Source organism: Harmonia axyridis, chromosome 7 (assembly GCF_914767665.1).
Source record: "Harmonia axyridis chromosome 7, icHarAxyr1.1, whole genome shotgun sequence".
In the NCBI taxonomy this organism is placed as follows: Eukaryota; Metazoa; Arthropoda; class Insecta; order Coleoptera; family Coccinellidae; genus Harmonia; species Harmonia axyridis.
Genome location: NC_059507.1, coordinates 9,915,874 through 9,927,912, shown reverse-complemented (window position 1 = coordinate 9,927,912; position 12,039 = coordinate 9,915,874). Strand labels below are relative to the sequence as shown.

At 35.6% G+C, this 12,039-nt stretch overlaps 1 protein-coding gene across 2 annotated transcripts in view; it reads right to left on the bottom strand.

The window, feature by feature from the left end:
• Positions 1 to 12,039, bottom strand: part of LOC123683895 (lachesin-like) — a 94,028-nt gene that overhangs the window by 14,933 nt on the left and 67,056 nt on the right. For both annotated transcript variants that reach the window (XM_045622903.1, XM_045622904.1), the window contains exons 4-5: positions 11,688 to 11,873; positions 7,122 to 7,314 (exon numbers count right to left, since the gene is read on the bottom strand). In XM_045622903.1, the coding sequence (XP_045478859.1) occupies positions 7,122 to 7,314; positions 11,688 to 11,873 (379 nt within the window). The remainder of the gene's footprint in view (positions 1 to 7,121; positions 7,315 to 11,687; positions 11,874 to 12,039) is intronic.

Sequence of the window (12,039 nt, the reverse complement as noted above, 5' to 3'; positions counted from 1 at the left end):
AACTCCAAGTCTTGATTTTCTTCAATATTACAGAATTCAGTTATTTTACCTTTTGTTTCTTGAACTTTTTCTGGTAGGAATATTACATCCCTCTGTATGACAACCTTGTTTTTATCAGGTAAATACACTCTAAATCCCTTTGTGTCTTCTCCATAACCAAGGAAGTATCCTTGTTCATTTTTTGTGTCCCACTTCAATCTATTTTCCTTAGGTACTAGTACTGAAACTCTACTTCCAAAAATATTAAAATTTTCCATCTTATATTCCTTTTGATTCCATAATTCAAAAGGAGTTTTAAACTGAACAATGCTTGGACCAGAGCGATTCAGAACATATGTAGCGGTATTTATTGCTTCTGCCCAAAACATTTTTGTCAAATTTTTATTGCTATGTAACATTGTCCTGGCTGCTTCAACCAATGTTCGGTTTTCTCGTTCCGCCCTTCCATTTTGTTGGGGAGTATATACCACTGTGCGTTGGTGGCATATACCTCTGCTTTGCAGACATTCCGTTACCTGTTTGTTCACAAATTCTAAACCATTGTCTGTCCTCAAAACTTTCATCTTTGCACCAGTTTGCCTTTCTGCCATAGATATATAATTTTCAATTGCTTTTGCTACTTCAGATTTCTGCTTTAGGAAATAAACATGTCTATATGAGGTGTAGTCATCTTTAAATAATAAAAAATATCGAGCTCCTCCTAACGAAGGTGTTTCCATAGGACCACACACATCTGCATGAACTAGCTCTAAAGGTACAGTAGCTCGTGATTCACTATGTTGAAATTTTAATTTATGTTGTTTGCCCGATAAACAGTATTCACAAATAAATTCATTGTTTATATACTCAACATTCATTTTTTTAAGGAAATCTTTGATGTACTTAATATTTTGATGTGCTAATCTGTGATGCCAAGTCTCTAAATTTTCTATATTTTTAACTGTCATACATTCAGAAATATTATTAGTTAATTCATTTTCTATTTTGTTTTCATACATTTCCTTCTTGAACTGCATTTTATATAATTTATTCTGTCTTAGTGCCTGGGCTCTAATATTTCCATATTTATCAAAAAACTTACATGATGAATTATCAGATGACATGAAATATCCCTTATCAAGAGCACATCCAGCCGAGAATAAATTAAATTTTAGGTCAGGTATATACAAAACATTCGATAATGACGTTTCAATGAATTTTCTTCCATTATAGGACCACATTTTAATATTTCCATATCCTCTTACCTCCAATGTTTGCCCATTTCCAACTTGCACCATCCTAGGGGTTCGATCCTCGAACATTTTCTCGAACAAGCTTCTATCCCATGTCATATGTTCAGTGGCTCCCGAGTCAAGGTACCAATCACCTGATTTTACACCATCTGAATATACCATAAAAGCGTTGTGTTCCACTTCTTCTTTGACAGGATTCTTATTCGACGGTTCTTCCTTTTTCTTCTTGATCCAACAAGTCTGAACTAGATGTCCTTGTTTTCGGCAGTAACTGCAAAATTTATTTGTTTTATCAGCCTTATCATTCTTAGAGTTCTTAGTTCGAAAGTAACAGTTCTTTGCTATGTGACCAGCTTTTGCACAGATGTAGCATTTTTTGGTTGGATTATTCTGAGAACTCGTTTTGCTTACTAGTGCTGTTGTCGACTCTACTGTTTTGCATCTTTCTTCTTCAAGCAATAATCTAGAGGTTAACTCTTCCAATGTTTGATTTTTATCTGGAACTGACTCCCATGCTGATCTGAAGTGTTTAAAATGTTCTGGCAAGGTCATCAAGATTTTAGTAATTATCATTTTATCTGACAGAACTTCACCTGCAGTCTTTAATTTGGTTTTTATTTCCTCAATTTTGGATATAAATGTATTCACAGAGGAATCAAAGTCGAGCATGAAAAACCTTTGTTGTAGCAAATGCACACTTACAACTGATTCTTTATCATATACCGTTTTTAATTTGGTCCACATTTCTTTCGCAGATTCACATGACAGTAAGTGAGTTAGAGGACCTTCTTCCATACGTGTAACCAACAATTCTTGAGTTTTTGCGTCGTCCTTGAGCCATTTGTTAAGTTCATCTCCTGAACTGGGTTTTATTCTTGAACCATCCGCGATCTCGAAAAGACCTCGTCCTTTTAATATAATACTGGTTTGAAACTTCCATATGGGCCAATTATCACCATTTAATTTTAATGTCGTCGTGGTCGTGTTATCTGCCATTTTACACCACACGTGGTTTTTTCGATTTTACTTTTCACACACTCGAAAAACGTATCGTTAAATTGTTTTTATTCCAGTTGCACGACTGGGCACATAACCTGTTTTTAAACGTGGGTTTAGTGGATCGAATAACTGTTTTAACACTTTTATAATATAAGTTTTATTCTTAAACAGAACAGGAGAACAACGGCTTCCAAGTTTTTTTTTTTTTTTCAACTTATGACGTACTACTCATAGACAAGACAAGACTATATGCGGCTGCGCAATACATGTCATTGATACAATCATAGAATATGATCAGTGTTACCACTAGGATAAATTAACTTGCCATTGTTCCCTAAACATAATAACAACAGTAATAATCCGAAATTTTGGCAGAAAAATTGATAATTTTCTCGAGGCTGCCACTTCTTCTGGACATGAGCTACACACTCAAAACCTCACTTTCAGATCAAAACAAGATCTCTGAAAGACGTATTCATTTGAGGGGTCTGTGATGAATATTTCAGGAAATATAACGATTCTTGGATAGAGATTCAATTTTTCCTGTTTTTCCCAAATTTCGAGTTCAATTTTCCTCAAAACTGTGAGGTCTACGGAAAATCGGTGAGCGGTATCATAATTGACGATCCGCAATTAGATGAATTTTGAACTCACCCGAAAATTTTTCGTCGAAAAATTCTTGTAGAATTTTCCTTTTTTTTCCACAATTCGGCTAATTAGCCGAATTTCGAATCGGCCGATAATTTTTCTTTCGAGAAATTTTTGCATTTCAGATGATCAACTAATACAGCCATATGAGTTTTGAATTATTAGTTACATATTATAGGGTCTCCATTAATATTCGAATATATTCAAAGAGTTGAATGCTACAAGGGTATTTCATAATATAATCAGTATTATAATAACCATATGGCCAGTTTAATTCTGTTTTTCTACATTAATCTGCCGACTAGTGACCCAAAATTCCGCAATTTCCATTCGAATAACATTTCTGAACAGTTCAAGCGGATAAATTTAATCCTTTATGTTATGCCACCACTTCAGAATCCTCATCGTGAGAGCAAACTAAACTCATACGTTGAAATAGTTTCATCGGAGCTTTATTAGTCGAATTCCACGTACATAACAACAATTTCAATAGAATTCGCATGAAATTTTCAATTATACTCCATGTTATCAAGAAACCCTTCAAGTTTTCCAACAAGGTACCTAGAATATGGTCCACAGTCTGTGGCTGGATGAGATAAAATGAGCACCGACATTGTTTTGGTGCTTGCGCTATCAGTAGTCCCAGAGAACATCAACTTTACGACTCTCAGTTCGCATCTGCAATTCTGCCAACATGCCGAGATTGTGATTCTGGAATCGTAACTCGTGAAATTTTCCTCAAAATCACGTCGAATTATCAGAGAACTCTTCAGCAAATTCAATAGGGAAACATTTTCCCTCTTGTGCACATATATACGTTTTCAACGAGCTCTTATATTGAAGATGGATTCTCTGAGGACGAAATATCCCTTGGAACGTTTTATTACCCTTTATACCGAATGATGAATGTTATCGTGAAAACCTTCTGCATTTCAGGAGTGAAGTTTTATAAGTTACCAGTATTAATGACACGACATTTTAACAATATTGTGGTATCGATCAAATCAATGTTAGGAGGATAGGAGAAAAATAAAAAATTATACTAACTGACAAAGAAACGGCAACACCCAGAAGGAGCTGTTTAAATTTTTTTTGTAGTAAAACATAAGTAGTATAGCAAGGAGGATTGAAATTTGGAGAAAAAAAAGAAAGGATCACAATTTTTTTTAATGAATTTGTTAATGTGTTTGTCCACCGCGATTATCTATACACTTCCCAACACGTCTCGGCATTGATGCAATAAGATGGTCTATTTCTTCTTGAGGGATACTATCCCAAGCTACCTGTACTTTATGTCTCAATGCCACCAAAGTCCATGGGGACTGGGGTAAATTTCCAAGCCTTCTACCCATGATGTCCCAAACATGCTCTATGGGCGAAAGATCAGGGGATCATCGCTGTCATGTTACCTCGAATAAAGACTAAAGGTGACCTACTTGCATGTGCAATAGCACCCTATACCATAACGCCTACTGTCCGGTGTACATGACGCTCAACATCAAACTGAGGTTCACGTATTTCTCGCCGACGTCGTCTAACCCTTCTCCTAGATTTATCAGAAAAGACGACCTGATGGCATTCCATATTCCAATGCTGACGTTATCTGCACCACTGCAATCGTTGCCGGCGATGCTCAACCGTCAGAAGTAACACAAGATGGGGTCGATAATTCTGCAGTCCAAATGACTTCATAGGGCGGCAAACCTTTCGGACAGTTACAGCCTTGTTCTCCTAACCACTCATCAGCCACAGATTGAGTTGTCGCAAATCGGCCTCTAAAGGCCATTAATCTTATACGTCGATCTTGAACTTCATTTGTTCCCCTTCGAAGTCCGGTGCCTACCCTTCTTCGATTTTGGGCATTATCAAACCACGCTTGACAACATCTCATAGCAGTAGTTGGATTTCTGTTATTGATTTCTCGTAGATTTCCGTAGACCAATAATTCGACCTCTTTCAAATTCATTTAAGTGGCGATAAATTCCACGTACACGTGCTCTAGTCATTTCAACAAAAACTAACATCGACTTTGGATCTCCTCGAACAGCTGGTTTGTTGTAAAATTTGAAAATCTTGCAAAAAACGACTACAATATTGAAGTAACAACAATTGTTCACATGAAAAAGCCTTTATGATTTTTCTCCAAATTCAATCATTTACTCCTTGCTATACTATCTAGTTTTCAAAAAAAAAAAAAAAACAAAATATAAACTGCTCCTTCTGGGTGTTGTCAGTTAGTAAAGGGTGTTTTTTTTAGAGCTATAGAACTTTAAATTGCAATAAAACAACGATGCATTATTAGATTGACATAAATTTCATTTATCCGCAAGATAATCTTGTGGCATTACATTTAAATATGATTTCTGGCATTCTGGCTGGCTCGGATGTAGTCCAATCTGGACGTCCAATTTTCGATGACTTTTTCCAACATTTGTGGCCGTATATCGGCAATAACACGGCGAATGTTGTCTTCCAAATGGTCAAAGGTTTGTGGCTTATCCGCATAGACCAATGACTTTACATAGCCCCACAGAAAGTAGTCTAGCGGTGTTGAATCACAAGATCTTGGAGGCCAATTCACAGGTCCAAAACGTGAAATAAGGCGGTCACCAAACGTGTCTTTCAATAAATCGATTGTGGCACGAGCTGTGTGACATGTTGCGCCGTCTTGTTGGAACCACAGCTCCTGGACATCATGGTTGTTCAATTCAGGAATGAAAAAGTTAGTAATCATGGCTCTATACCGATCACCATCGACTGTAACGTTCTGGCCATCATCGTTTTTGAAGAAGTACGGACCAATGATTCCACCAGTCCATAAAGCGCACCAAACAGTCAGTTTTTCTGGATGTAACGGTGTTTCGACATACACTTGAGGATTAGCTTCACTCCAAATGCGGCAGTTTTGTTTGTTGACGTAGCCATTCAACTAGAAGTGCGCTTCATCGCTAAACAAAATAAAATGGACGTAGTGCGCGATACTTATTCCTCACAGAACCATTATTTTCGAAATAAAATTGCACTATTTGCAAGCGTTGTTCAGGCGTGAGTCTCTTCATGATGAATTGCCAAACCAAACTGAGAATAAATCACTTTACAGCTGTTAAATTGGTCGCCATCTTGAACAGTAATGCCAACTTAAAGTTATATACCTCGAAAAAAAAACACCCGTTATATATTCATATTCGTTCCAAAGAATTGGTTCAGTTTTTCAGATCAAACTCTGAACTGGGGGTAATATTCATAGGAAAATGTGGGGTGAGGTAAATAAACAAACTTTTGTTAATTATTTTACGTTCGACCATTTGCGCAAGAATAACCTTCGAAAGCCTAATTGGCAATTTATGTTTACTCTCTTTTCAATTAAAACAATTCAATTCTTCATTTCTAGTACCTACTCTCAGGCACTGCATTATGTTTCATAAATGAGAACAGAGTAAATTTTGTAACACTAGAAGTGCCGTTTGTTATCGATGTTAATTTGGTGCCAATGCTAGTCAATATGTTATGTGGAAATGTAGTCCATTCCCCAGCGTATTCAGTATTGAAGGGGCTACAGACAATTAGGGTGGAAAATGTGGAGAATTATTCGAGCAGATTAGTTGAGAATTCGTGTGGATAATTGATACTTGAAAATCAGAAGGATTAGCTCCTATTCTTTATAGCGCTTTCAACTACTGAATCTTGATTTTCAAATAGGTAGTGAAGTTGTCACCTTGTCTTCAATATTAACCCCTCTATTCATAATATAGGGGTAAATATTGAAGAGGCTCTAAATAACTCCTATTGAAGTTCAATGCTGAAGGTATCAAAGCCTGGATTTTTAACACAAGTAGATAATGTCAGTTTTTTCAGTTATGGTCTCGTTGATTCACGCAGAATGTTCCAAACTGACTGGCTGCCCAAACATGAACAGTATTTATATGTACCTAATTCTTTCATTTCGAAATGATGGTTCATCCCCAAAGTTTATAGATTACGTCTATAGACCTTGGTTTATTCCCTCGTTAGAATTGTGATCTTGTGAATAATATACAGGGGCGTAGTAAAAATAAATTGTTTTTCGGATTTTTCCTGCACTCCTCCATTAGTGGAATTCAGTTCGTTGAATCTGATTTTCTATTCTTTATATGATATTTTCATTCAATGTTGAATTTGGAATAATGTCAATCATATGACGTATGACATATGACATAGTCGGAGTTATAGTTTATATAATCTCAAAAATTATAAGAGATTTACCTCTGGTCTTTGTTCCTGTAGGTGTTCTCAAAACGATGTCTTTACCATCCTCCCTACGCCACTGCACGTCAGGAATTGGGTGACCTTTTGCTTTACAAGTCAATCGAACCATACCTCCTTCAGCCACGATAACATCTCCAGAAGTTTCTTCGGCAATAAAATCTGGAGGTACTACGACATCAAGTGTTCCAAGCTGAAAAATATCCATGGTTTTCATATATATTCTATAAGAGTTCACTTTTTATTATGTATTCAATGGATTCGGTTCTTATTTGATGGAAATAATAAAATGTAGCTTGATGAAGCCCCACAATTGGAGAAACAATAGATGCAAACATTAAAAGATCAGAGGAAAGTACTTTGTTTCAAAATTGTTAAATTATTTGTACCATGTAGCTATCGAATTTGTCGTATTATTTTCATAGTTGGCAGAAACTGTTATAGGTACTAAAAAATCTAACGCATCTGGCTAACACCAGAAGCATACAACAGAGGCAAGTAGGGCCTCCCCATATTCTACGCCACAGAACGGAATTGCAATTTTGTTCCGATACTTTCTATGTAAATATCTTAGGCCCAGTTTCACCAAATGCTTTAATCTTGACTTGGCTCTTAAGTGAGGCCTTAGATCACGATTAATGTAATGTAGCGTTTCACCACACTCCAAAGCGCCATTTAATCGACCAATCGCGACTTAGCACTAATCGGCCATTTTTGGAGGATTATAACCTTTCAAGTTGAGATTAATAATTATTTATCAGTATGGAACTCTTGTCTATGTAATTATTTTTCCGGAAATTTCTAATTTTTGGGTCAATTTGATCAAAATATGACTAGGTAGATGTATAGGCCCATTTAAAATACACGTAAACTTTGTTTTTGTGTTTTATGAAATTTATTGCAAAGAATAATTTATTGATATGTTTGATTGAAATATTATTTAAGAAGCAGTTAAACTTGTTAATGAAAATAAATAAGTTAATAAAATTACTTATATAGTTTTTTTCCAGAATGTGTGGTTTTGTGAAATGGGATAATTTCTTTTTAACTTCTGCAAGTTTCCGACATTTCGAAGTATATCACTCGACATTTTCGGCAAAAATTAACTTTGTTTTTTGTTAACAAGATGACAAATGATTTGAAATGTTATGAGTTATGAATGAATGACACCTGACACCTAGCGCCAATGGTGGTCATCACTGCTAATACGATATAGAACACTATATAACTTTTTGTTCACAACGTTGCCAAATGGTTTGACTATTTAATCGCGATTTGGTTAATCGCGATCATCTTCGGACGGGTTGATGCATGGTGAAACAGAAAACACTGTTAAGCCTGCTTTAGTAACAAGCGGAGTTTAATCAATCTGGGATCAAGTGCTGTTTGGTGAAACTGGGCCTTACTTCTCATTCACAGCGATTAAGTCACTATTTCTCGAGATATTTCAAGTTGAACATGAAGCTGCATCATTATTTTCACGTTTCAGTGTTTTGGATCATTAGATGGCAGTTATTACGCAAATTCGTAATACGAAAGAATTGAAATTCTTAAAACGAATAAAAGCATTTAGACAATTGAATACAAATTTTGGTTCTAAAATGTTTTAGTAAGGAAGTAACAATTTTAATTGAAACGAGGTATAAAGAATTGGTGACCGTTTACCCTAACAAGTTTATTCATTTTTTCGAAAAACGGTTTTCGATAAAGGTCTGATTGGCAATAAAATTGGGGGGAAATTACTATTTGCTACCGTAGTTTCTGTCGTTTATGGTTTTAGAGAATACTAGTGATTTTATATGGCACCAGAAATAGGAATCTCAGGGATTACATTCAGAACTTCCAGGTGGCCATGGAAATTCACTAGATATGTCTATTTAACGATGACGAAATGTATTATCTCTAGGTATTTCATCATTGAAAAATAAGAAGAAGGTAATCCATCAATCGGTAATTCCTCTAGATCTAAAAGTGTATTTTATAAAAACTATAATAATTCATAGGGACCCGACAAACTGTTTTCAAATACATTAATTTTAAATTCTTGATGGGATCATTTCGCCAATTGAAAATTCCTCTACATGTAAACGTTTCCTCATCAGTGGAAGAATTCGTTTATAAAATTTAGATCTTAATTTTTTATTTATCACCCGCTGGGCAAAATTCATTCGAATAAGATAATATCTAGGCAATAAATTATGTACCGGTGTGAAGTGGTGAGGTCGTAAATTTTCTCTTTTCAGTATTCGAAAAACTGAAGAGTGCATTACTCCAGTCTTTGCTGCTAAACGCCGAGTATTTAGTTCAGGATTATCTGCAACTCTCTCTAAAAATCATCCTCTTCATTTACTGTTAAAATCCCCAAATCTTACAGTTTCTCCTAGTCGCTCAAAAATGTTACTGAAGGTCTGACCATAGTGTTGAACTCTGTATAATATAATTGATATTAGGAATAGTTTTCTTTCACATACATACATGTCTCGCATTTTGATATTTGTTAAATTGAAACATCGTACTAGATCACCTGGTACGATGAACATTTTTATATAAGGTTTTTTCATTTGCTTTCTGATATTTTGTCATCATTAGATTTGTTCTATTTTTCAGATTATAACCTTTCAGAACCACATTTTGTTGTTTATTGTAAAGGGTGTTTTTTTTCGAGGTATAACTTTAAGTTGGCATTTCTCTTCAAGATGGCGACCGATTTAACAGCTGTCAAGTGATTTATTCTCAGTTTGGTTTGGCAATTCATCATGAATAGACTCACGCCTGAACAACGCTTGCAAATAGTGCAATTTTATTTCGAAAATAATGGTTCTGTGCGGAATACTTATCGCGCACTAAGTCCATTTTATTTTGTTTAGCGATGAAGCGCACTTCTGGTTGAATGGCTACGTCAACAAACAAAACTGCCGCATTTGGAGTCAAGCTAATCCTCAAGTGTATGTCGAAACACCGTTACATCCAAAAAAACTGACTGTTTGGTGCGCTTTATGGGCTGGTGGAATCATTGCTCCGTACTTCTTCAAAAACGATGATGGCCAGAACGTTACAGTCAATGGTGATCGGTATAGAGCCATGATTACTAACTTTTTCATTTCTGAATTGAACAGCCATGATGTCCAAGAGCTGTGGTTCCAACAAGACGGCGCAACATGTCACACAGCTCGTGCCACAATCGATTTATTGAAAGACACGTTTGGTGACCGCCTAATTTCACGTTTTGGACCTGTGAATTGGCCTCCAAGATCTTGTGATTTAACACCGCTAGACTACTTTCTGTGGGGCTATGTAAAGTCATTAGTCTATGCGGATAAGCCACAAACCCTTAACCATTTGGAAGACAACATTCGCCGTGTTATTGCCGATATACGGCCACAAATGTTGGAAAGAGTCATTGAAAATTGGACGTCCAGATTGGACTACATCCGAGCCAGCCGTGGCGGTCATATGCCAGAAATCATATTCAAAATGTAATGCCATAAGATTATCTTGAGGATAAATAAAATTCATGTCAATCGAATAATCCATCATTGTTTTATTGCAAATAAAAGTTCTATAGCTCTAAGAAAAACACCCTTTATATTGGTTAATGCATAAAAACGTTTCAAGGAATTTCGATACACAGAATTCTGTTTTTTTTTTGGTGATACCAATTGAATCATCAATTTGCGAAATAATCAGTTCACATCTTTGACCTTCAAACTTAAATTTCTCGAAAAATAGTTACTTCATCACAATGAATGAAGAGTACGATATTTACGTGGAAAGTATTGCCCCTGTTGTACGCCCTTAGTGTAGTCAGAAATATTTATTTGGCATAATATTGTAGGGTTCATGGAATCTGCACATCCTGCCGAATATGAATATAAGACAAAAATATTTTAGTGTATGGGACACAAATAATCTATGAATTTTGAAATAAAATACTCATCTCAAATTTGTATAAAATATTCATACTTTGATCTCAAGATTGATAATACACCCTGCATACTGTATTTAGCTCAATTCCAATCGATCCACTCATTAGCCATTATGTGATATTCTGAGGATCGACTTTTTTCAATTGGTATTTTCCGAAATTTTTATACGCATCTTTTGAAGCTTGGGAGTAACGAGAAAAGAAGTGGTAGGGTACTGACGGTACCATCTTTACGCCAGGCTCAGGTCTTTTGAGTAACGTGATATATGGGGCTAGTAGATATTGATTTTTAAATTATATATGAGAGAATGTTGGATGGCGCTGAATCCTGAATTGTTCGAAGTGGTGTATTTATAATTATTAGTCTCTTTGACATCAGTGAATAATATATATATATATATATATATAGTGAATATCGACAGACGCCACCGAGATCACAGCCTGCCGATATTCATTTATCCTAATTGAAAAACCCCGTTGTAGTATTTATTCATTTCGTTGATATCGATTTGGCAATTTTTTGGGTATTTCCAATATTCCTCATCTTCCAACTGAAATTTTCGTGCCGAATATAACGAATCAACTATTTCGGTAGCCGATTCAACAATTTTTGTACATTTGAGTTTCAATATCCATCTTACCTGACTTTTCATCGGATCTGTGTTGATCTGGCACATATATTGGCCTCTATCCTCCTCTTGAACATTTTTCAAATGCAAGTTCCAAGTGGTATGGTCGTTATGTGATACAGATACTCTAGAATTATGCGTTATCACGTGATCATGTATCGCTTGTATTGCTTTCGTATCTGCTTTCACCCAACCAACCTGAAAAATAAAAATTTCAGTTTTAATTTTCATTTGGCGAATTTGTATGCGAATGTGAAGGTTTTTTTCTCAGATTGACAACAAATATTGATTTTGCAGACACATATCAATCAGCAGAGTATTACTTTTCCTGCCTAGGTAGCAAAATGATTATTCTCAATGCGAA